This window comes from Mus musculus, chromosome 1 (genome assembly GCF_000001635.26).
Source record: "Mus musculus strain C57BL/6J chromosome 1, GRCm38.p6 C57BL/6J".
NCBI classification, from domain to species: Eukaryota; Metazoa; Chordata; class Mammalia; order Rodentia; family Muridae; genus Mus; species Mus musculus.
Window position 1 is genome coordinate 106,536,430 of NC_000067.6, and position 26,590 is coordinate 106,563,019.

Here is a 26,590-nt window from a genome sequence, read left to right on the forward strand (position 1 = left end):
ATATCTGGGAGAGGCCAGAGTGGACCTGACCCTGAGGAGATGGAAGGGAAGACAGGAGGAGGGGAGAGGGAAGAGAGGAGAGAGGGGTCAGGGGAGAGGAGAGAGAGGCGAGTTGTTAGCCAAGAGGGGCAGCCAAGACACTAAGCATAGCCAAAATGTCTGCATTATATAGAGGCTAGAAGAGCTGCAGGAGCGAAGCCCAGGTCATACCTGGGTTGGGGAGTTCAGGGTAGGGGGTGGGTTATGCCAGCCAGGTGTGCACTGAAGGTGATAAGAGACTGAGGGATGCTGGGACAAGCATCAGATTTAATATGTTAGTGGGCACCTCTGTTAGCCAATTGTCCTGAGTTTGAGCCCAAACACTAGTATGGTATACCTTACAATTGATAAGCTTAAATTGATCAATACCAAGATTTCTACAGGAAAAATCTGAAGGTTTGTGACCTGTAGTTGGGTAGCTGTGCATAAAAGGTGCCTGCCTGGAATGGTGTGGGGCACCTCAGGGGAGGGTTAAAGGAGAGCAGATGAATGGCATGTCTCCTGAGTGGCTGAAGATTGAGGGTGGGGAGGTGGGTGAGAACCTGTCTGGCCTTGGGGCTATTGTTGGGGAGATACTTTTATGAAGAAAAGCCATGGTGTGACAATTCCTGTAAACATCTCAAAGTTGGGCCTTGCCATATCATGGCTCTGTGTGGAGATCAGTTAATTGGAAAGGAAGAAAGGATGGAGTTGAGGCCCCCAGCAGGTATGAATAGAATCAGGATCCTGCCTTGTGGTCACTGAGAACATGAGCATGCTTTTCACCTTCTGCATCTCAGTCGTCTCCTATAGAATAAAAGAGGCCAATGTCTACCTTCTGAGGTATCAGAACAGCTGGCAGTATTTACATGGTTTTATATCCAGAGGATGTTAAACAGACAGATGTTACTATCACAGGCCTTTGAATCAAGTTGAAGGGCAGAGACTTGTGTGATTGAGGCTTAGAATATCAGAACTGAAACATAATATTGAGTGTCTTATAACTTAAGAGTATATACACTCCAAAGCAAGTGTTCATTTTGGTTGTCTTATAATCTTAGCTTCAAAAGAAGCCTTCAGCTTCTCACCTTTTCATATAGCATTTCATACTGAAATGTTGGTGGTTAGCTTTGATTGTCAGCTTGGCACAATCCAGAATCAACTGGGAAGTCTCCGAGGGACTATCTATAATGGGTTGGTCTATGGACATGTCTATGAGGGATTATCTTAAATTATTTGATGCTGGGAGACCCAGCTCATTGTAGGATGCACCATTCCCTAGGCAGATGGTCCTGAACTGTGTAAGTGTGAAAAAAAATTGAGCTAAGTACAAGCATGCGCATATCCAGTCTCCTGCCCTTGGTTGTGGATGGGATGTGACTAGCTGTTTTAAGTTCTTGTGGCCTTGACTTTTCTCTGCTATCTTGGATTATAACTTGGAATTGTGACCTTCAAGCCTTTCTCTCCTAAGTTGCTTTCTGTCAGAATATCATATTACAGTAACAGGAATGAAGGCTGAGATCTCCATCCATATGAAATAACTCACCAAATAGCAATATGAATTCTCTCAGGCAATGTAATTCATGCCTTGTCTCCCAGGCCTTCATTAGAATGTGCTCATGATGGTCTTAGTAGCTTGTTAGGGAGGCTTTCCAAAGGTTTCTTTGATAATGACGAATAGTCAGCACAACCATGTTAGCGTGTTATAAACAGTTCCAGAGGACAACTGGTGCTGCTCACTGTATTTTATTTTATTTTTTCAGACAGACATGGGGAGTTAATGGCAATGTAATGTTTTCTAACAACACAAACAAAGAGCCATTATATGTAACAGTAGCCAACTGGAGACTTATTTTACCTTAAGTATGCCAAATACACTTATATATTTCTTGTATGTACAGTGCTATAGGCATCAGCCACGCCTAAAAGTATCAACCTTAAAAGCAGCCCATGGATATAAGTATGAAAATCTTGATAACAAAGCTTCCAATACAAAACACTTATTTGAACATTACTTTACTTAGAAAGAACCCCACTATAGCTGAAGCCAAAGCAAAGTTTAGCTGAAAACCTAAGAAGATATTTTAATAGAGAACCCCTGTCTCCAAAGGAAAATATCTCCTAATGGAAACTGAATCTGCCATCAATCCTTCAGATGTTATCTCGGAGGGGAGGATTTCATGAAGGGAGCCAGCTGGAGGGCCCACTGCAGGTTCCCAAGTGGGAAGGTACAGGCATTGCCGCATAGCCACATGGCCGGCACACTTAACATTCCCAGGATTTCTGATTAGCTAGCTTTTCCATCTTCTGTGACTCTTTTTGTCTTCTGTACTGGACTTGGTGCATGGAACACTGGCTTTATGTTATTCTTCTTAGATATCCAGGATGAAGTGCTCAGGTGCCATCTGCCCTCTACCTGGTTTTCTTCATGCCTGGAGAGATGCACAGTGCACAGATGTCTATAGCGGATTGAATAATTCCCTGGCCAAGGCTAAGGGACTGCCACAATCGTTTACCTAACTCAGTCTCACAATGTTTTACTTAATTCAATCTTATTGAATTTTTTCTATGTTGTGTATAATAAACAGAGAGAAACAGATGTCCCTACCAACTGGAAAGTTGTTGTTTAAATACCCTGTTGGTTAAAATGTCAAACTTACTGTTTAAACACTCATTAGCCATATCCAACTTGAAACATATGCTATTGCTTGACCATATTAAGCCAGACTTTGAACTAGGTCAATGTCCCTGGAGTATAAATGTACCATAGAGCTTCCTTGCTTCTTGCAAAAAGTCCTCAGGCGAACATAACTTTGACCCCCATAAAGGTCCCTCACTTCTCACAGCCTTGATTTTGCTGAAGACCTTCACACCCTGGCCCAATCTAGGAAATGTTCTACTCATGTAAGAATTCTTCATCTCTCCCACCTCATAACAAGTGTCCTTTGTCCCTATAATAATGGCATAGAAAAATCCCTGAAAGACCCAAATTGGGCAACAATACAGATCAGATCAGAGCCTTCATGGGCCCGACAATGGAGAATTGTATTTCTTAAAAAGTGTGTGATCATATTTGTCTGAGCTGCAATAGAGACCATAGTATAAGCTCAGAAGAGAACTTTAGTGGCTCCCTAATTTCCTTAGACTGGCTTATATTTCAACCTTTTCCTGTTATTTTTTCCTGATAGGGTAGGTGTACATTTCTAACTGTAACTGATAAGGAAGTATAGAGACACCCATCACCTTCAAAGCACAGTTAGAGTTGAAGCTCACATTTATGAGTTGTTTTAGTCTAGGCTCCATTACAAACACGGGCTATTCACAATTCTGCCTATTCTATTCAGTGTGGGACCTACACATGTGGGTACTGCCACCCATTATCTACATTCAGTCCTGATTATTATAATCCCTCCTGGCTTATGAGCACTTCCTAAACCCTGCTTCCCCCTTTCCTAGACCCAGCAATGCTCTTAGATGTAATAAATAAGAATATGCCTGTGGAAAAAATGTATGTATGTATGAATAAAGGCCACACCCAAACATCCAGAGACAAGCGAGCTGGACAGGATGGAGGGTTTTACTTGAACTACATGAAAGTGCTCCCTTAACTGTGGCTCTCATGGACATCTCAAGCCTTCACGCAAGTTCAGGCCCTGAGGAATCACTGAAGATCAACCTCTCTGTTTTTTTTGCCATCTCTCAGAGAGCCTGGGCGGGTACTGGGGCTCTGGAGGGCATTGGGCTGCTCTTCTCGATGGCTCTCTCTGAGTCTCTCAGCCCACTTCTACGTCTGCTTGGCTTTGATTGATGGAGAGATTTCAAAGCTTACAGAGGAGGTGAGATTTGGGTGTGAAGCCCTTCTGAAATATGAACTACATGCAGATGGCTCTCTGTTGTCTGATTGCAAAATAATTGAGGTTATTAAAAAAAAAGAGGAAGAAAAAGGCTAGTCAAGTCAGATTCTATGTATACTCTTTGCTTCTAACATGTTTTTAACAAGAAAAAAAATTGCATCACCAACTACTTTTAGAGCAAATGCAGCCACAATACTGTCCAGTTCTAGGGTCCAGGGACTTGGAGAATTTGCCATTCAAATCAGAAAACAAAATCCCACACCTGAAGGACTCCTATGAGCTGCTGCTGCTTCTTCTTTTAAATGTATATACATTTTTTTCAAATACTCTACAAATCCAAGTTTGAACAATAGCAACAAAAACAAAAGAGAAACAGGTTTTATATTTAAAATAAATGTCTGTGTTCTTCATCGTTACTTCAAGAAGCAGCTTGAAGGAGCCGGTCACTTGGTGTGTACTGCAAACCGACTCCTCCATTACAATGATCTTGGCAGGATAGCAGCACAGGGTTTCTTATTCCATATTCATCGCGTGGAGAATGTAAACCTTTCACAGGATAATATTTCGCTTAAAAACTAGAATAACTTGAAAAGTTCTGATCATCCTGTTCTCTGAGACCTACTGGGGAGTTCTGGCTCTCCTGCTCTCTCCCTTGTTCTCTCTCTCTCTGCACAGGGAGGCAGGCCTGGGGGACAGGGGATAAGAGGAGTCCTGACACATCTATGCCCAACAGGCCACACAAAGCAACCCTCTGAAGGCCCAGCTGCTAGAGCCAGGTCCTAACCCCTTGCTCTGCTTCCCATCTGGATTTCTAAGTGAATGAACATCATGGGTTTAACCAAACATGCATGAAATCCTAGGTAACTTGAGTTAAATGCTGAATCGTCCAGGGACAAGTAAACCTGGAAGAAACAAGGTCGAGTGGGCAACAGCTATATCCATCATGATAAGCAATCCCAGGGTCTGTCCCGGCAGAGGGGTAGGCTCCAACAGCACAGCGGAGGGAACAGGCAAGCCCAGCTCCATCGGTTCCTCGCATCTCTCTAAAGCTGTTCCCACCTTTTCAGAAATGCTTTTGAAGAATCAAGAGACAAATACCTCAAATGGAAAAAGTATCTTTTTCTGTTTGTGTGACTAACAAACATTCTAGAGGTCATAACTAAATACAATTTAAACAATGCTGAGATGCATGGATTCTTTTTGAAAGCAGCTTTTGAAATATCAACCACAGCAATAAACATTGAGTGAAGTACATTCCAACGTTAATACAGATGAATGGTACAGGGTGTGATAATGCCCCAAAGGTAATTCCACAAATACCCCCATGCTAATTCTGAACTTGGGGAAAAAGTGGTTCCCCTTTCATTAGCTGGAAATTTCATCACTTCTTTTGTTATTCCTCCATAATATACCATCTTTTTTTTTTTTTTTTTTTTTTTTTGGCCCCAGGATGTATAGATAATCTCCACATTCCATACATTCCTGAAACTTTTTATTCTCTCTCTCTGTCAGATTTTCAAATAGAACCAAACTACAAGATAATGTTTTACATGTAAATCCATAGACACGGGTCATCGACTCCGTGAGCCTCGCTTCACTGCCTCCTTAGGATTTTTGGCCAAAGTAACTTAAAGCCTTGCCTTAAATGTGACAGCACTGCCAGCAGGTACCTGTGGCCACCTAAAGCTCCGCCGGGCTTCTTCTTCTGTGTGGTGGTCTTCCTGCCTTCACTATGCCCTCAGGCAGGATGGGCACTACCTGCGTTCTCCTCTCTACAGTGGCAAGTGTCTTAGAAAGAGCAGTTCTCCTGCTCCAGACAGGCCCAGCCTGGAGGGCCTGAGGGTAGCAGACCCTGGTGAGTCTCTATTATATTGCTCTTTCTTACTGGGTAAGTCTGAGCTCAGAGACCAGCTGCTCTGTTCCAAACCCGGTGAGGAGGCTGGTGAGGGCCACACTCAGGGCAGGCTGCCCAGGCCAAGTTGCTGAGCCACAGGGAGGTTCTGCAGATGTTGGTCTCCATAAAGCAGGCACTTGTGGCTGCCTGAAGCGCTAGGTGACCCCATTCTTCCTGATGCTGAAGAAGTCGTCACACATCCACTTCCTGGAATCCAGAAGCCTTTGTTTCCTCCTCAGACAGAGTGAGTATTGGAGGAGGGGGTGTGCGTATCCAAAATATATGATTATCTACAGTCAGGGCTTAAGGTACTGGATGATATTGTATAAACTGCTAAAATGCTTCTCGGCACAATTGGTAGCTTAAAAAAATAATTTCCTATGATTAAGGGCATTTTCCCACCACTGTCTTTCAGCAGGGAAGTCTCAGTGGGTACCAAGTTCATCTGAAGTTTCCAGCCTTTGTCCTCTGACTGGGTATGTACCATGTGAGTCATATACAAAAGTCCCTTCTCCAGTCCATGGAAGACCAGGCTTTCTTGTAGGCACCTGCTCCTTCTAGCATCCTGGCCCCCAGGGCCAGTATATAGAGATCACATTGAAGCCTTCTTCAAAGCTTCTAGCAGCCAGACTGCAGGCTTCCCCAGCCGTCAGGGTCCTGTGCCACTTGCTCTTTAGATGGTGGGCCAGTTTGGCCAATATTGAAAACAGATCCATGACCACAGGCACAGGCCAGCAGGTGGAGCCACACGTTTCTTGGCAATTCCTGGTTCGGTTTTCAAAGCCTGGAGTTTCGGTGGAACTGTCTTAAATAAATAAATCTTTTTTTTCCTAAATAATGTAAAAAATAAATGATATTTCCCTTTGGCAGTAAATAGCTGATTCGACCATTTGCCTGAATGTGTGTGTGTGTGTGTGTGTGTGTGTGTGTGTGTGTGTGTGTGTGTGTGTGTGTTCTGCTTTAAAAAAAGATCACAACTTTGTTTCATGGTACATCATTGATAATGCATATAATTTCTACTGCTTTAGTGAACCTTTTGCATATTTGTTTGGGGCAGGTTTGTCGACCTCACTTGTGGCCCAGGTATGCACCCAGAGTGATGCAGGCCCCGACCAGGGCCAGGCTGAGCAGGGTCTTCAGAGACAGCCAGGAGAAATCAAACAGAGGTCGCATGCTGGGGCCATATAGTTCCACAAAGGCATCCTGCAGAGGGAAAGAGAAAGAAGGACAAAGAAAGACTGTTAGCCACCAAGAGATATCATGGCCTCCCTACTAGCAGGGCAGAGGCACGGTACCCTGTGCCCCTGCATGCCAGGTAACTTCAGACCTCAGAGGGGAATGCAAACCTACTCTTTGGAGGCAATGACAAAAAGTGGACTAGAAGCTCTTATTGTACAAAGCACTTGTGAAACAGGGCTCACCCCAAGAGATATCATGGAAGGCAATGGATAGGAAAGTGTTCAGGATAAGTCAGTAAAGACAAGAAAATTGGCGGTTTTGCAATTTTTTTTTTTGCTTGCACAGCCATTCATAAATACAATAAAGCACAGTTCAGTCAATGTCTCTCACACATTTCCTTTTTATTGTGAGCTTGCTGTATCCTAGGGACTGTACTAGACACCTAACATACATTATCTTATTTTTCATACCGATCTTACAAAATCATTTTCGTTCTTCCTGTTTAGAAGATGGCAATCTCACCTGCCTGTTGTAATGGGCTGCCAGTCAAGTTACAGGGCAGTTGTGAGGGAGAAGAGCCAGGCATAACTGCCCAGATTACAGGCTGCAGTTTTGATGGAGAGAGCCAATCTAGCTCACTTGTAGGGATTCACTGAGTAGGGGGTTGTTAGGAGTTAAAGAATATGGGCAGGAAGTGGTAGAGCCAGGATTCGAACCCAGAAACGAGCCAATGCCCTTTACTTTGCTTTGTGCTCTCTGGCACTGGGATTCTGGCTGGGTGCCACCACACCTAGCTTTTCACACAATGCAGGGAATTAAAAGCATATCTTCATGCTTGCGAAGTAAGTCCTTGACCAGCCGAGCCATTTTCTCAGCCCTCACACTGTTTTGAGTTTGCCCTACTTTCTCTGTGTGCTTATTAATCTATTCCTTCTATATGGAACTGCCTCAGAGGATTCTGAAGAAGTCTTAAAGGGGAGGCTAAATGCACAACTGAAGGAGCTGCTCACGTTGCTAAATATCTATTCACATGGCTCTTCTTCGTGAATGCATAGTATCCTGTACCCGATCCTATAAACAACATTTTATGTTTCATGCAGAATTAAAGCAATATTAAGATATTCTTTTGTGTATAAGGTGTTTATCCATTCATATTTTAAAAGAATAAGTTCCCAGAAATCTACTGCCAATGCATCAACACCGTTAATACCAATAATTACCAATAATTATGGAGGGATTGTCCTGAACTGCCCTTGCCCCCTCGTGACAGCCTTCTGACCCAAAGCACTGTTTGCAAAGTGGCAATGGCTTAAGGCCCTGGTTCAGATGAAGGACCATCTTGTCCCCTAGGGATGTTTGAAAATATCTGGTCCTCATTATTTGAGGCGAATGAGTTATTGGCTTCAGTGGGTAGCTTCAGGAGTGTCACCATCCCATAAGGTATGAGTAGCTTCTACTAGGAAGGATGACTCAGATCCAGACACCAATGACACGGAGGCTGAGAAGGTCTACTTTACAGGACACCCTTAGACCAAGGGCCACAAAAGAACAAGCAGCCTAGGTGAACATCAATGATGTTGGCCACATTAGCAATGGACGGAGTTGCTGGCCCTAGGCAAACGTTGGGTAGCTCTGGTGGGGCTAGATTAACTTTTGCCAGGAGGGGGCGCAGATGATTTCTTTTTATGTATCTATTGTTGGGGGATGTCTAAAATTGAGTTCCAGAAAAGACAGCAAAGGGTACAAATGAAATATATGCACAGTTCTCTTCGTCACAGATGAGGTTCCACCTTGATGAGCTCTGAAGAAGTAGCCTTCCCTGTGCTTGAGGGAGGACCACCTGACAGGTAGAAGAAAGACAGCTGCCACATCCAGTGGTCTTCTCCCATCTTTTCCATATCCAAGAGTGCGTGAGCCCCTAAAGGCCCAGTCAAAGATACCCTAGTTTTTCAGGGCATCTTTGATCTCAAGCTTTCCACTGAGAGGGTCAGGCTGTTTCTTGAATTCCATCAGTTTTCTGTGGCAAAATCTAAAACAAATTAAGCCCTTGGTCATGTGACCTTCCTAGTCCTCCTGAGAAAGTGGCAGAAGCAGAGACAAGTCTGGGGGGTGGGGAGAGTAGTTTTTTTCTCCAGGTTGCTTAGTACATAGAGCTAGGGGACTGAAGAAATGTCTCCCCCAGACCCTTCCCTTCCTGGAGCTGGGTAGTCCCTTTATGCCTTCACCCTTTCTCACCAACAGTCTCAGACAGCATCCCAAGGGCCATTTACATTATTGTAAAGAAAAACAGCTTTCTGAGAGTCAGAGGAGCTAGATTAATACCTCCTGGCTGAAAGAGTGGGGTGTGTGAGTGAGGATTTGAAGCCCCAAGGGTCTTGAAAGACCTCTAAACTTGCTGAAGGATCTGCATGACCCCTCAGCTTTGAAATTTTTTTAGTTTGTGTCCTTAAACAAATTATCCAACCCTGAACCTTATTTACCCCCCTCCCCATGGTCGCACAATCGGTAGCTGTAAAGAGTAGCCTATGTTCCTTGCAGTCCCTCTGTTAGTGTGGTCCCGAAGGGAACAAACACAGTGATAGCAATGTGTCCTGTTGCCTGTCCTCCATCTTGCCCTTTGGTAGCTCTGCACAGATCCACCTGCCTGTGCCCTCCTCTGGTAATGCCCATTTGCTCCAGCTCCCTAGGGAGCCAGCTTTAGTTCTGAAGACGGAAGTGGGAGTAGCTATATCTGCTTGTCCTGTGTTGATGACTAGTCCATTGGTTTGCAGGACAGGGCAGTGGTGAATCATTTAATCCCTGCAGATTGCCCAAGGCCCCAAAGCCCTGTCCTCTGTAATTCCAAATCGCAAGGGAACCCTGCGAGCTCTGAACCGAACCTCTGAAGAGCCATTTCTAGAGAGAATCTTGCTTTCTCATACATCCCAGTAAGGGAGATCTCTGAAGTTATTTGAACATCCAGTCATTATTCGTTCAAGCATGAGATCCATTTGAAGTGCTTATTTGCTTATTTTATTATATATAAGTACACTGTAGCTGTCTTCAGACACACCAGAAGAAGGCAATAGATCTCATTACAGATGGTTGTGAGCCACCATGTGGTTGCTGAGATTTGAACTCAAGACCTCTGGAAGAGCAGTCAGTGCTCTTAACCGCTGAGCCATCTCTCCAGTCCTATTTGCTTATTTTATGTATTGAAAACAACAAAGGGGCTGGAGAGATGGCTCAGTGGTTGGGGCATATGCTGCTCTAGCAGAGGACCCAAGTTCAAGTCCCGTTACTTAAGTCAGGCAGCAAATAACTGCCTGCAAATCCAGCTCCTGGGAACTCATCCCCACCCTCCAGGAGGATTCTATTGTTTTCTGTGGCTTCTGGGATCTTCCTCCACAAGCTGTCCCCACTCTGCAGCGCTATGTCAGCTTCGCCCTGTCTTCTGCCCCCTTTCCCTAGTATACAGACATTCTGATTTTCTCACACTGTCTGGGTGGCACATGATCTACCCTACCTGCTTTCTTTTCCCTTCCAGACGCCACCAGTTCCTCTCTTTGGTTCTTGTTACCTTCCTTTTACTGTCATCTTGCTTATTTCCACCTATGCCTCTGAGGCCACCTCATGGCAGCCTCACCTGCTATGTGGCTAATTGCCAGCATGATTGTCAGGTAGCATTGCACAAAGGTCTTTGACCACTCAAATCATTCATGCTCCTCATTCTTTGGGGCTCCTCTTGCTTCCTGGAGAATTTCCTTGCTGTACCTTTCATGGGCACCTCTTCCTAAGATGGTCTAGATATGTCTGGCTTCTGCCCAGCTTACTGTCCCTCTTTGTCAATCTTCTTCCTGTTCCCATCTTAAATACCACGTCTGTGATGAAGTCTCTGAAGTCATTATATATTTCTCTATTCTCATCCAAGCTGTCAGCTTCTATTCCAGTTGCTTTCTTGTGTGTGTTATATGTGTATGTTCATCTAGGGTGTGCATGTATGTACACACACACACACACACACACACACACACACACACACACAACCATGTGAAAGCCAGAAGTTAACATTGGGTGTTTTCTTCAGTTGTTTTCTGCCTAATTTTTTCCTGGATAAGCATTGAGCTCCAGGAACTCTTTGTCTCTGCTTCCTCTGCTGGGATTACAGGCACTTGAGGTCATCCTAGGTTTTATGTGGATGCTAATGATTCAGGCCCTCTTGCATGTGGAGCTAGCACTGTGCTAACTGAGTCATCTCTTTAACCTCCACAGTTGCAGTCTACCATTGTTCCCTCCATGAAGTCGTTCCCTCTTCCTGCCATCATGGTGCACATGCCACATGTTAGCTTGGGTTTCCCCGTAACAAACTCAAAGCCAAAAACTGAGTGTAAGCAGTCTACCTGGGAGCTGAGCCCAGGACACTGTAACTGAGGAGGATGTAAGAGTAGGGAAAACGGCCAAGTTAGAAGCTCCTCTTCCAACAAGAAAGGCTCCATCCTTTTAGGGATTAACCCTGCTGGAGAGACCTAGGAACCAGTGTGGACCAGTGAGCTGGGAATTTGAGCCGTAGCTCCTTGGTGTGCAGAACATGCAGACTGTGCCTGCGTTACACAGGGGTCAGTACCATAGCACTTCCAACCCATTGCACATGGGTGAAGTGGGCTCTCAAGCAGAGATAGGCTTCATGTGGTGGGAGCTGGAGGTGAAGTTAGTTACCAATGCAGGGGAAAGGCCTGGGAGGGAGGGCTGATGGCCTCAACACTGATGGCCACCAACACAAACTTCTGTCTCCATCACTGCCTCTCATAAGTCTGTTGTGGCTTCCAATCCACGTCCTCTGCCTCCAGCCTTGGGCTCCACATTAAACAGTTGCTTCCTGTAGCCAGAATGAGCCATCTAGTTACAAACCCCTCACCTCCGTGCTGATTTTCTAAGATCAGATTCTTCACGTCCAGTGTCTAGGCTCTGGCCCAGGCCGCTGTTTCTCAGTTCCTTCTGCTTTTCAGCAAACACTTGCTCATTCAGAGACCCAGAAAAGACATTTTCAACACTAAGCTGAAGGAGTTCCTTGTCCCCTATGGCATAAATATCATCTATTTCCATGACTGTCTCATCCAACCATTAGCATTTGGGGCTGCGGGTTTTTATTTTATTTCTCTCTGGATCCCTGGTGGTCTGTCACCCACTAGCCATTTGACATACACACATTAGTGGAAGAAACTGATTTCTTTAATTATATAGCAAGACTTCCAAATCCAATCTAATGGGCATCTTTAAGAGAAAGAACATGTGAAGGCCAACTTGCTGGTCTTTGCAGTCACCTCCAGTTCCTTCCCATAGGAGGGGCTCAGCCAGCTCACAAGGGCACTGCACATCATCTACTCTCTGGTCAGCTTCTGTGCTGCATGGTTGCTAAGCATGATATCACTTCCTCCTTCATTCCCTGTGAACCTCTGCGAGGCAGGTATCCAGGGTAGCGTTTGACAACTTGCCCTCCATTGGGGACACCTGTAGTGTCTTACCCACACTGGAAAGACATACTTATAAGATTCTCTCTACAAATGCACAACAATCCAGGCCATTGAGGTCTTTGCTACATAAAACTAGGCTATTTCTGGACATTCAGGCAGACATATAGAAGCCTGGCGCTTCTGAATCTTAGGAGACATGCAAATCCAACATTGACTATTTGCTGATATTAAACTGTTGGGCTCAAGAGGATGCCAGTGAGAGAAGGGATAAAGATGACAGCAAGAACACAAGTCATCGATTGGTAGAGTCCGGAAGTGCTCCCTGAGGACAAGGAAGCCGTGATTGTTTTGACATCAGGTTTGGCTCTGAGCGGAAGCAGAAGCAGGCACTCACAAGGAAGTGGAGGCTTTTTTTCTACCTGAGTGAAGCATCTGGTGAGGAAGTGACTCCATTTCCTTCTTATCGTTTGGCTGAGCAGGATTTCCTCTGCAGCCACATGTGCTAACTGGGCCCTGAGGGTTCCCTCTGAAGAAAAGGCTAGCTTTGTCAGTGGCTTGCTTCCCTGTGACTTTGCTTCTTGAGCCTTCCCTATTCTCCCAAAATACTGAATTCAGGTCTGAGGGAAAAGGAAAGGAAAAAAACAGCGTGTGAACACCGAGCTGAAGTCCACACAGCTGCCTGGCCTCAGGCGGTAGAGGAACGCATTGGCGAGGCATGAGAAGTGCCACTCTTCTTCCTCAGAGTCGCCACTGCTCAGTCAATGCAACTCAATCTTGGAGAGGCTCTGGGCCTGGAAGGCAGGGCTCTTTGAAGCATAGGCCAAAGACATGCATACAAGGAAACCTAATCTAAGCATCATTTGGTTGTAACTTGAAACCTGCTGGACAAATGACAAGAGATGAAAAGCCCAAATACAAAAAACAATAAAACTGCCTGCAATGGGTTGGGCCAGAGAAGTTTGGAAGATATTTTGTTATGAAAATCTAGGTAGGATGCAAATGAACGGGTGGATCTCAGGAGCCAAAGAGGGCACAAGATGAGAAATGTGAAGACCACCTCATTTCTTGAGCAGAACAGTTTGAAAGTAACTTACAAAGGTATCTGTGAGGTACTAGAGATCATGCAGCCAAAAGGCTGGTCAAAGGATACCAGGTCCAAGGGTGTTCTCAGACATATCCAGTTGCTACAGGAGTCTCACACCCCAGACATGGCCAAAGCCCTGGGCAGGAACTTGAAGGGTTCCTTGGCTCACCCACCACTTGACTTGCCTGGGTGAGAAACGACCCGGGGAGAAGCACAGATACAAGCTTGTGATGTGCACCAGCTCTGCAGATGCTGCAGGAAGAACAACCCATCCAGCTGTGGTTCAGGTCCCTCATGCATGGGGAGGTATGAAAGGCACACATGGAAATGGGTATAGAGTTACAGCTATGTCCTTCCATTCACCAAGTTAATCACAAAAGAGACTGAAGGCTCCATCTGTACCCAGCCTTGGCATCTCATCGTCAGCCTGCTTGTTCATTTCGACACCAATCATGATTTTGTGGAAGGCACTAAGAAGACTTTAAATATGATTTGTCTCTATCGTATAGTTTTTTGGTAATATTCTAAAAATTCAGGGTAGCTTTCCACTCAAAGCTTTTGGTGCATGTAGGCCTACTGACCCTGCAGAGTCTTGGCCAGGAGACTTACAACATGCTGCAGGGCCTCAGTGGAAGGCACTGGTGCCAGTTGTCTTGTTAGTGTGCTAAGTTACCTGACTGGAACAGAGAATGGATTTCTTTGGACTCATGAGTTGGGGAATGCTGTCCATCATGACAGGGAAGCCATGGTGGCAGGAGTGTGAAGCTGCTTGCTAACAGGCTGGCAGAGCAAGAGGCAGAGCAAGGCACCGAGTGGGCTGGAGGCCCGTCTCCACTCCTGATAAGCCCTACCTCTTAAAGGTTCTACAACCTCCCAAAACAGCACCACCCACTGGAGACAAAATGCTCCAACAAATGAGTTTCTGTGGGCTGTTTTACATTTAAACCAGAGTAGCCTTTTTTAGGGTGTTTCACCCACTCTGCCCACTGTAGCCTGCGTCCTAGTGGCCCTGGAAAAGGCTCTCCATTTCCCTTTCTGCATTCAGCTTTGGCCAGAGCCCTTCCTGGAATGCGATCATTTCTAGCTTTGGATTTACAACATGTTATTATTTGGGGGAGAATATCAGTTTACGTTATTGTACTATTTAAGAAAGTATGATGTGCATGAATCTTACTACAATTAGGTCATAAAAAGATAGCTAGCCAAGCTGAAAAATAGGCAAAGACTTTGAATGGACTAAATGACCCTGATGTGACCAATAAGAACATGAAAATATACTTAATATTATAAGTTGTTAGGGAACTGCTGTGGAAACTATAGTGAGCTGGCACTTTAGAACTCCTAAGATGACTGTAATTCCTAAAATGGACAGTAACAAGTGTTGATGAGGGTGTAGAGTGTTGGAGCCTTAACACAGTGGCACTGGGAATATAAAAGGCAATAGCCACGGAAGGAAACAGTTTGATGGATCTTTAAATAGTGAGCTACTGCATGAACCAAGAGTTTAGTATATAATCAATATAATTGAAAGCATATGCTCATATAAAAACTGTACATGAATATTCACGTCAGCATTATTTGAAATAGCCAAAGAGAAGAAATAGTCCAGCTATCTGCTAACTGATCAATAGACAAAATATCCTGGGCCTACACACTGCAATATTATTTATCCATAAAGGAATGAGGCTCTGCTATGTACTATATGCTGGGTGAACCTTGAAGCAAAAGCTAAACATGAAAGGATTAACATAAAGGTTCAAGTGCAGCATAATTCCTTTTATAGGAAATGTCCCAAAGGGTACGTTTTAGAGACAGAAATCAGATGAATTGTTGTCAGGAGTTGGAGAGAGGGAGGACTATGGAATAACTGTCAATGTGTACAGAAGTCCTTTTAGATTGATAAAAAAAATGTGTTCTGGAATTAGTGTAATAGTTGTAACACCTTTTGAATATTCTAAAAAAAAATGAATTGCTCATAGCAAGTGGAATTTCCTGGCATGTGAACTATATTTAAAAACCTGTCTTTCTTACAATCCATGAGGGGGATAGTTAACAATTTTACACTCTATGCAATTGGACAGGGTGTCTGATTCTCTAGCTCTGCTCCCAGTGGTTTGTGGGCTAGGGAGATTCCTTTCATTCTGACTGTCTCCCCCAGTGTTATCCAAGCTAACTGTGGTAGGATGCTTCATTCAACAGACTTATTCTGGGTGAGGATTCAGGCCAGCTGAGCATTCTTCGATATGAGGTGAGAGGCTCAGATTTGTGCAGGCCTTACATTCCCTTCCTCTGCAAACTGTTGCACTACTTGGATATGCACAGTCAAGATCTTCTCTGTTTCTCATGCATCCTTGGGGATATGGCTTGGGATGTGCTGGTGCATGCCAGAATATATGTCAGTATAACGTTGCAGGCAGTAACCTCCAGACTCCTCTCAGAGTGGTCCATCTGCATTGCACTCTGCTTCCACAGGCCCCTGCTCCTCTCAGAGCTCCCTGGGCTCAGGCCCCTCTGCTAGGGCCTCTGACCTTTTGGTGTGGGAGAAGGCCCTGTCTCCAGTGATTCTCTGAGCTCTTCTCCAGCCTCCCCACACCCTATGTTTCTATAGGGGACCTAGTGTACCATTTCTTTGTTTTCAAGAGACGGGGTTTTACTATGTTAGGAGGTTGGTCTCAAGTCAGGTCAAGTGGTCCTTCCACCCCAGTACCCCAAGTAGCTGTGATCACAGGCATTCACTATTGTGCCTGGCCTTCATGCTAATTTTAATTATTGTGCCTCAGACTGGGAGAAAAGTGTGAAACTCTGCTTGTCCTGGGTGCCAGATGGGATTCTCCGTGCCTCATGTGCAGTTTAGCATTTTGATAGACCCACCACTGACTTTCCTGGGATCTGTGGCTACTGTGTGCTCACTCACCTCCTTGTCTCTTGGCATCATCCCACAAGCCCCAGTGTCTACCTTTGTATATGAGAGTGACCGCAAGCGCTGCTGATACTCCACAGAACCAGTGGCAGCTGGAAACACTCACCCTGTAGGTCATTTCTTGGGCCACACATGCAGTGTTCCACTGTACCCGCCATGGGGCCTGTGAACACGTGGCATGGCCTAGCATGTCACTGCAAGAGTTAATTCATGAAAATATGCCAAAAATGGGAACTGAAAGCGCATGCTTATGAAGTTCTGCAGCTTGGCCTAATCACTGTCATCAGTATACCGCTGCTGGGGAGAGAGGCAGGGACAAGAGGGGGCTCTTCACTGATTAAACAGGGAGGACCAGAGCTGGGAGCCAAATGTTTGATTTTTCACGTGTTTAAATCAGCAAGTGTTGACTGAGGATGGTGGGAGGAGGTACAAAGCACCCGAGTTTCCTAATGGGGATTTGCTGAAAATGAGTTCAACCCTGGGATGGGATACGTTCCAGTAAGGAGCTTAAAGGAGACGCTCTTCCCATAGGGGACATTTGCTAGGCACTGGCAGCTCCCAGCCATACCTGGCCTGCAAGTGTCTCTTAAGACTGGATGTCTCTTCTGGAAATTCCACACCATATTGGCTCCATAACGCTTTCATGGAAGACCTATAGCACCTGGAACATCTGTCCCAGACCAGCTGTGGCTTTCACAGGATGGGCTCTTCCTACAGGTTTTGGTCTAGGACAAATAAGTCTCACACTCTTCTGAAAGCCTAATAGCCCACTCCAAAGTATCCCTTAAGACATAACAAGTCTCAACCTACTCCCAGCCTCCTACTCTGCAGCCCAGGGAACCATTCATTCACTCTGTGACGGTCAAAATGACCAAGATGGCCCATCAATCCAGCCATCAGTAAAAAGAAGGGTGATTACGTCTTCTCTGTCTCAGTCAGGGGCTGATACACGGTGGTAAACTCAGTGTGTTCCATGTGGGTGCGCTCAGGAAAATCTGCTTTTGTTTTGTAGTTTATAATTTAGCTCAGTTCACCTGGAAAGACTCAGCATGAATAAAACCAGATGCATTTCAAGGCACACTGGCTGGCTCTCTGACAAACCTCTTCCTTCCTCAGATGGTCTTCCCGAGGCCAGAAAGGACAGCCCACTCTAACGCAAGGAAAATGCAATGTGTCTGTGGCTGACAACAGTTGTTAGTAATGGAGCGTGTGAATACTGGGCAGGGTCAAGGCTAGAGTTCTGGATTCAACCTCATTAACACAGGGATGAGATAGGCTGGTGTGGCCATTTACAGAGCAGTTCTTGGTCAGTGTGCAGTCTCTTGCCAAAACTAGATGGCTATATATGGAAAGAGGGAATGAAGGATAGAGGAAAGGGGAGGGGAGAAAGATGGGTGGGTGACCGAAATCTTCTCCATCTGCAGAACCTCTAGGGCATGTTGACAGCTGACTGACCTAAGGCCACTATCCTGCAGTGAAGTGAGTCTGCCTCTGCCATGGACATGAGCAAAGTCAGGAAACCACATGGGTCCACTCACTGTACAAAGCCCACCAGTGTGAGGGGTGCTCTTGGGTACTTACTAGAGTGACTGTTCCTGTCCTCTTGCATTTTATAGCATGAAGCCTACAGAAGGTCTGCATGTATTTGCTGATTAGACTACAATGAGAGTTGAGTCATGTCTCTGGGCCTATGTGCACCAGTGATTCCTCAGTCAGAGCTGAAAGTTCTTGAGCTGGACTGGCATGTCAGTTGTCAACACCCAAGTTCCTACTTGAGACTTTCCAGTAACCCCATCTACTGAAACTATGATGCTGGACTGCTAAAATAGTAGCCAGTGAAGCAATATTTACTAAATGTCGTTGTGTACAACACTGTATTTGTACTTCAGGGGAAGCCAGTGACCACGGCTTTGTGTGACGGTGAACCGTACAGCAACACTACACTCATTACACATATCAATCCTTCCACACATGCCCACTCTGGAGCACTTCACCCTAAAGGCCTCAGAAGTTCAGGTTTGGGTAGGTGAAGGCGTTAGTGGGGGGCACTAGGTCTATCAGATTGTCATTTTTAGCGAGCAGCACCTTATTCATATATAACGTAGTTTTCATAAGAAAATTGGTGTAAACTTTGGAAGTTCCTACTTTGTGGAGGCTTTTTGCAGAGCAAAGAAGCCTGGTCCTCCTCCCTTTGATCTATCTTTGGAATCGGAGTCAAGCAACCCAGAGGGAGTCAGAGCACGCACCAAAGCATTTATCTAGTGTCTACTTCTGGCCAGACACTAAATCTGAGATTTGGAGTGAGAACCAACTACTGTGCCAGGCCCCGTAGAGTAGCCTTTATAAACAACAGGAGACAAGAGAATAACATCAGAAAGGCCCCTCAGCTTGGCCCAGGTTACAGTGAGATTTGAATCTAAGGCCATACAAGTTCTACACATAGATGTGCTTCTTCATTATGCTTTTCGTGTTGGAGGGGAAAAAATATGTACAAGAGCCAGCCCTTTGGAGATGCATAACAAATGAAACTAGGAAGCTAAGGGGGCTCAAGACTGACAGAGCAGGACAGACCCATGCCTTCAGGAGTTCAAAGAGAGTTGGGTAAGTAGCTCAGTGCTAGCTCTGCCTAGCATGCGTGGGGCCCTAGGCTCAATCCCTAGCACCGAAGGAAAAAAGTCAAGTAGAGAAAGCTGAAGATATTCAGGACGTGAAATCAACTCAGGGGTTTGGGATTGTCCTGAGACAGGTTCCAAAGACAGCTAGCTGATATCCGAAGCCGAGCAGGGAGGAATTATCCCTTGGGGCTGCATTATCAGAGAAAGGACCCTGTGACCACGGGAAACCACAAGTCATGGGGCCTCCCGTGCACACTGCAGAACTAGATCCCACGGGAATGTGTGTGGTGCACTCTGGTCTGTGGTCTGGCCCTGTTGGCTCAGACCTCGCGTCACCTTGCACCTCAAGAGTGTTTACACTGAAAGAGACTCCAATCCCAAAGGAAAAATTCTTCCCATGTAATTCAGGGAAAGCCTTCCTGCTACAGGGCTGCTTTACAAGGAATTCTGGAATTTGGAGGAGAACAAAATTTCCCTGAGTCACAAAAACAAATCCCACCTGAGACACAAAAACAAGTCCCACCTGAGACTTGTTTAGAATATTAAAACAGCTGGCCCAAGAACTTGTAGAGTGACAACTGGAGTTTACTCCTTTCTGAGAATCCATTCAGCTGTTCTGCAGAATCAAAAGGAATCGTGGCCACCATGTTAGGAACCAGTGACAACTTCCATTCTATAAGCTCCAAGGAAGGCATGTAGAGGACTGCCTTGCCACAGTCCAGACCCAGCCAGCAGCTCTCGTTCTGGAAATGTAGCCCTCAGATGAGGAAGTCTGCTCTACTGAAATACTATTCTGTATTTTTTATTATTATGCAAAGGTTTTTAAACCCCTAAGACCCTAGGCATACAGCCGTTCACAAGACCCTGCCTATATTCACGGACCTCTCCCTAGGTTTGTTTCTGAAAGGCTCGAGTTTTGAGGAGCCAGTCTGTGATTCAAGCAGTGAGACCTAATGAGCCGTATCTGGAGTCGCATGCGTGTTAGAACATGTTCAGCATAAGGTCTCTAATGCACCCAACTGAGGAGAGAAGTGGGAAGCTGAGTTTGGGGCTGGCACATATTGGTATGTAGACAGTGGCCATGAGTCTCACTCCACCTCTGAATTGGGTGATAGGGGTCTGAATCCCCTTTTGCGGGTTGTTCCTGACCCAAAAGACAGGTGTGGGGGACACAATAGAGGCTAGATGAAAAGACCCAAGTGGGCCCTCAGAGGCCTCCAGACTTGGCCTTCCCCGGGCTCTACCAGTGTTCAGATGGGATATCGCTTTTATACCGCATGTGTCCCCACTCAGTCCCTTTCCAGTCTCCTCCTCTGCACTTGTTTTTCCATTCCATCCTTGACTCGAATTTTAAACAAAATTTTTTTCTGTATTTTGATTTCTTTCACGTATTTTCTATTTGGATCTGCTCTGACATTAGCAGGTAGAAATTCTTCACCCTTCCTCATTTAAAAGACCAAAATACTGGCTGCTTGGCACAAATAAGATCTCTTTAGTCCCAAGAACTGCTGAGTCCTACCTTCCTGGGACATCAGCCCTCTTCCAGATAGGAGGACCCTGGCAGTGGGTACTGACATAGAACTTGGGCTGCACTTGATGCCTCCCACTCTTGACAGCCCAGAAAATGGTACCATGAAAGACATGTAGTGCTAAGCACTATGGGTGCCAGTTGACAGTGGAAGTCTGACATGACGCTGAGCCTGTGAGCCAGGCTCAGTCTGCTAGAAGTTTATTCTACAGCTGTCTTTAGCCTTCACAGAGTTAAATATTGGTACTGTAATTAACTGAGAGGGATTTTGTTGGATAAAGGAGAGTAACAAAATGGGCTAAGTCTCATGTTTTCTTGGTGTGTTTTCATTCCTGAAACATTCTTAAAACTGTAAGTCTTACAATTTCATGTGCTTTTCATATCCGTTTGAACCTGCAGGATCATTTAAATGTCCTGGGCAGTAATCCCAATCTCCTGAAACACCTGGGAAACAGATGTGTGTACATTAGTGTGTGTGGGTATGTGCATGTGTGTGTGCATGGGTTCCTGCATGTATGAGTGCATATGTGTGTGCATATGTGTGTGCATGTGTGTTTGTGTGAGCATATGTGTATGCATGTGTATGTGCATATGTGTGTGCATGTGTATGTGCGTATGTGTGTGCATGTATATGTTTGTGTGAGGATATGTGTGTGCATGTGTGTGTACATGTATGTGCATGTGTGTGTGTGCATATGTGTGCATGTGTGTGTGTGTGGAATAGGAGGGTTCGGAGTGATAGTTTCACACACCCCCTTGAGACATAAGCCCATAGTTGATGATGACAGGTTTAACCAAGTATGTTTCACTAACTTGGCATGTCATTTGGAAAAGGTAATTATTTTTCTAAAAGTTACTCTAAATTAAAAAAAAAATCACTGTCATTGTGTTTTAGTGCTTTTTTGCTAAGAAAACAAGAAACCCAAAGTTTTAATGTCTGCAAAAAAAGCATTATTTTTCAACTTTTGATTAATCAAGTAGGTTTTTTTTTTTTCTTTTGTGAAACAGGATTCAGCTATGTGTTCCTGGCCTGGCAGCAGTCCTCCTGTCTCAGCCTTCTGACCACTACGATTATAGGTTTGAGCCACCACACTGCCTTTCAAAGCATGACTCTTCACTGTGCTGTCCAGGCTTGGCAGTTCTTTCAACTATCCTGGGTAGATGACTGTATGTGCCAACCTGATGTCCCCAGCAATCCTGTGCTCCAGATAAGCACAAGCCATTGGTCTGACTGGAGACCACTGCTTTCTCAGCTCCTATAAATATCCTGATGATGTACCTTCAGGAACAGACATTAGAATCCCTGGCAGGGTTGTCCAAGTCCCCCCTAGCTATTTGTGTATAAGAACCTACACAATAGCTATATAAGATTCCGGTTCAAATGGAATGAAAGCCATATTTCAACAACACTGAGAAGATGAGTTCATGAAAAACTAGAAGAGCCTTTAGTTCCTGTGATGTGTCCTACGTGTCAGGCAAGCCTACTTATAAGCTCAGTGCTGCTAACTTTTGGTGGCAAGTCACTCCATCTACTAGAGATGCTGTCTGGATTCTTCCCGTTCTTCACACAGTAGAACTAGATATTATCAAGATACTTACAGGGTCCTTTTTGGCTTTGGCCTGAAGGCGGTTCTTACATTCAGTAGAACACTGTGTTCTGTTGAAACCTTACATGTTTTCTCCATGAGCCTTCCCATGTCTGCCTGTCTCTTCTTAGACATGACAGAGAGTGAAACAAGTTGCTCTTTTAGGCTTCAAAAGATTATGGAACTGTCTTTTCTCTTGTTGTTGTTGTTCCATTTTCAATAACTCAAAACTCTTTGGGATCCATTACATCAACCTTGGCAAGTGGGTAGAGCAGCAAACCAGGCTCCCCTAGTTTGGAACCAAAACAAGGATCATTCACACACCCTCTTTCTAGCTTTATCAAGACTAGATTTTTTTTTCCCTTTAGCTGGATGATGTATACATTTAACATTCCAGGAAAAAGGTGTCTGTGATATGAAAGTCATAGTAAATGGAAAGAAAAAAGAAATACAACTACAAAGGATGAGAAATGGTATCAGTTTTAGTATGAAATACTCAGAGAAAAACCAAATTTTAAAAATTACCAGCACCATATAAATGAAATAAGAATATAAGAAAGGACTTGTTATTTTAGAAATTAGCTTGTTCTTTAATCTTTCTGGCTCTTAGACTCTCCCCCTGCCCCCTCTCTTAGATATGGTCCCACTACAAAACCCCGACTGGCCTGGAACTCACTCTGTAGACCAAAATGGTTTCATATTCACAAAGCTCTGCCTGATTCTGCATCTCCAGTGCCGGGACTAATGGTGTGCACCACCTTATATGGCTTGCTGGCTTTCCCTGCTCCCAAATTTGCATTTGGCACTGGACAAGAGAAAACCCCACAGCAATGCAATCATGCTATCCTACTAAGTGGCAATACTATCCTACTAAGTGGCAACTGAGCTCCCAAGTTGCAGACCTATTGCCTAGAACTTAGGATTCCAAAATGACCATTAAATAAAAGTGAACAGATGCCAGAGGTGGGACAGATAATCTTCTCTTTTACTTTGTTATAAAAGTATTTATTATAACTAGAAATAGATAAATGCCATGTTGTGGTTGATAAAGTATGGTCAGATCTATAAGCCAGAGTAACAGCCAACAATTCAGTAGGAAGCTACCACTATGGTTTTGCCTATTTTCACAGATGAACAAGAATATGTCTTTCCCAAAGATACATGCTAATAGTAGACCCAGAACTGAACTCATAGTCTTGACATAATCTCTGTGTCCCATAAGTCATTCTATAACAGGGTCCCCCTCAATATAATATCTAGATAAATGGGCTTGTTTGGAGCCAAAGTATTGTGAATAACTTGAATACAGAGGTTACCTGCTTAGTTGTAACATCTCTGTCTATTTGATAAGTTTAAATTGCAAGAAAAAGAAAACTCATTTATATCCTAAATGTGGGATGACATTGCAGAATTTACTCTTGTTTCTGCCTGTGCCCATTATCCAGTCATCTGCCACCTCCACCCATGTGGAAAGGAGCTGGCATCATTTATATGTTAACAGTGAGCATCTAAACAACAGCATATTAATAACCCAGCCTTCTCTTAAAAGCCTTTTCTTGATGAGATCTCCAGTTTTTCATTCAGGCATGAAAAATCACAGGATCTTGACCTGGCATGGGTGAACAGTGAAGTGGGAGGGGAATGGGACTGGCAATTCCAAGTTCCAGCTTTCTATCTAGTTTCTCTTTGGAATCTAGCCCAAGGGCTGCTTGCATGGCTGTCTGTGCAAAGGGCCCCCTTGACATCAGGACTTCAGTTTCAGGGAGAGAGATTTCCTGTACACAGATACAGTCAGCCCGTTTACTTGGGGCAACCTAAAAGGGAAAGAAGGGGAAATCCGAACTCTGCTCTTAGTTGTGCACAGGACCTACATCAAGAGTTTCTCTCACAAAGTCCTGTGTTCTTGTCTTCCTGCACTTTTTGTGAAGGGAAAAATTAAACGAGGAAGAAAATTCAAAGAAAGGCTACGCACCCCGTAAGGCACAAAGTGAAAGAAAACTGAGTTTTCTGCCCACTGGGCAATGGGGTCATTTTCCTCTTTTATTTCAATGTTCACCTCTTTTATTATTATTATTATTATTATTATTATTTCTCTTGCTTCGCCATTTTACCTCTTAGCATTTTTCTTTCTTCCCATACTCGTTTCTGGAATTAGGATCCTCCCTTGCCTGTCAAAACATCACTACTATGCCTTCCTGCCTGCTCTTTGCCCCCTCTCCCAAGGCTGCCATGAATTCTGGAACCAAACTCCTGTTCGGCCTTCTAGGGAGCTGCTGGACCCTCACTCACCCACTGTCTCTGTGTGAGGCTGAAGAGATAGGTTAAGTAAAATTCCAAAACAAAGTTGAATCTGGGTCAGCAAGGTGACTCAAGAGATAAGTGTGCTTGTTGTCAAATCTGGTAACCTGAGTTTGATCCTTGGGATTCAAGGTAAGCGACACCTCTACCCCAGTGCACACAAGTGAGTGAGTGTGATTAAAAGCAAGCAAGCAAACAAACAAAAGACGGAAAGAATGCAACTGGAAATGCAGTGCTTTAGAAGAGTTACCAGGCTGGGGAGGGGAGGGGAGGGCTGGGCTGGGCTCCCCAGCAGGCCCTGGGTAATTCCTGTCCTCAGTTTGACAACACTCAGGGTTCGCTGAGTATGCAAACAGGCTGCTGCTCATCCTGACTACACTGAGGTCTCTGCGCAGTTTCCATAAATTACTCCTTCAGTCATCTTGGTTTCCTCTTCTGCAGGGCGACACGGGGGCACTCCCCGCCACTTTCATCTCTTCCATTGCCAAGACAGCTTTTCCCCATGCCTGTGCATTTTCTATAAATTAGCCACACAGATTAGTCAAATTAAACTGTCTAGATTTCCCCCCAAAACTCCCATCCTCATCTTGACGGGGTATATGTGGCCCTAAGTTACTCTCACCTCCACTTTCCCACACCATCTGGTCTCCACTGACTAATGCTCAGGCCAGCAGCATCTAATGGGCGTGTTATACAGACCGATCCCCGGGGGTGGACATAAGGGGAAACACAAGTATTCTCCGTCTGGTGATAGACTAGTGCGTGTGAGGTCAGAAGGGCAGGGGAAGGAAGAACATCCTGCCATACAAGTGCAGGGACAGGGGTACTTGTGTCCACAGGGAAGTTGTGTGCAGAGGCAGGGGTACTTGTGTGCACAGGGAAGTTGTGTGCAGAGGCAGGGGTACTTGTATGCACAGGGGATGCTAGTGGCCCAGCCTGACATTTAGGTATTAAACAAATTCTCATGGAAAAGATAATTGAGATGAAAGTTGGTACTTATTACATTTCTGTCAGTCCAACCCCAATTTCTCATAGATCCTAGTCATGTGGATCCTGCTAATTTCCTTGGCAGCCCCAGATAAAGTTCTTAATGTGATTTAAGTCCCTTGGAGATTAGCACTATTATAAATATAAATGTTCAAACACAAGCAAGTTGTAACCAAATGCCCACTACACACTGGCTTTCTGTTAGCTGGAGGCTTTCAGGGGGGTATGGCTAAACGGACTCACTGGCTGATGTCAAGGCAGGGTTTCTTCTCACAGGAAGCAGCCAATATGGGTGTTAACTTGTGTATGAAATGTATAGAAGTTGGAAGAACAGCCTGGATGACAATCAGAAAACTACTAATTCAGAACTTCAAGCAAGGGTTTGGGTAGGGGACTCTAGGACTGTGATCAGAACGGGCTCTGCTTGCGGCCAACCTGCAAACCTCACCTTCATGTTCCAATTAGTTTGCATTGCTTGCACATGATGCCACCTCCTTCCCATCACCAATAGCTATAAATAGATATCAACTTGTTTGTTTATCTAAGAGAAAATAAGGTTTGAATGCTTAGAATCTGCATTTGACACCAAACCAGTGTGACTGTTTAGAGCACAGAATCTGTACACCTCGCCCAACCAGGGTTTTGATGTGGTCATCACTCACCTAGTAGAGCTGTCCCCTGGCAACACCTTGTTTGCCCAATTTGAGGTGCTCAAAAATATAAAAACATTCCTGTTTTTAGAAAATTCTAAAATGAAAGGTTATTTCATCAACTTGCCCAAATGGAGCACAAATATCCACGGCCTGTTTGCTTCCTCTCAGTTGAGAAACTATTTTACTTGGCCTTTGACTCTGTGACCTTCCTTTTCCACATTGGGAGAAATTTGGGTCTGGGGGAGAAGGAGGGAAGAAGGGAGGGGGAGAGAAGAAGAAAGAGATAGATGGAGAGAATGAGGTGAGAACCAGTCAGACTTGATTCTGAACTTGGTGTTCCTAGGGCATACTTGCCTCTTGCATTCTTGGCTGAAGGTACAGTTATCGAAGGGGAGGGAATCAAATGAAGAAATAACGGAGTATTATTACCTGGCCAGCCTGTTCCCAGTCCTGAGGAAGGTGTTACCTCACTACACCAAGTTAAGGCTGCCCTCCAACCTGTAGCAATCCTTCTGTCTCAGCTT

General features: G+C 44.8%; 1 protein-coding gene and 1 non-coding gene across 2 annotated transcripts in view; both read right to left on the reverse strand.

The window, feature by feature from the left end:
- Nucleotides 1-1,746: 1,746 nt before the first annotated feature.
- The window catches only part of Bcl2 (B cell leukemia/lymphoma 2), a 176,115-nt gene continuing 151,271 nt past the window's right edge, over nt 1,747-26,590 (reverse strand). The window contains exon 2 of the mRNA NM_009741.5: nt 1,747-6,969. Coding sequence (NP_033871.2) covers nt 6,835-6,969 — 135 coding nt within the window. The 3' untranslated portion in view covers nt 1,747-6,834. The remainder of the gene's footprint in view (nt 6,970-26,590) is intronic.
- Mir3473f (microRNA 3473f) lies at nt 10,067-10,202 on the reverse strand. The gene has a single exon (NR_106164.1). It is a non-coding gene; the product is annotated as a microRNA 3473f (primary transcript).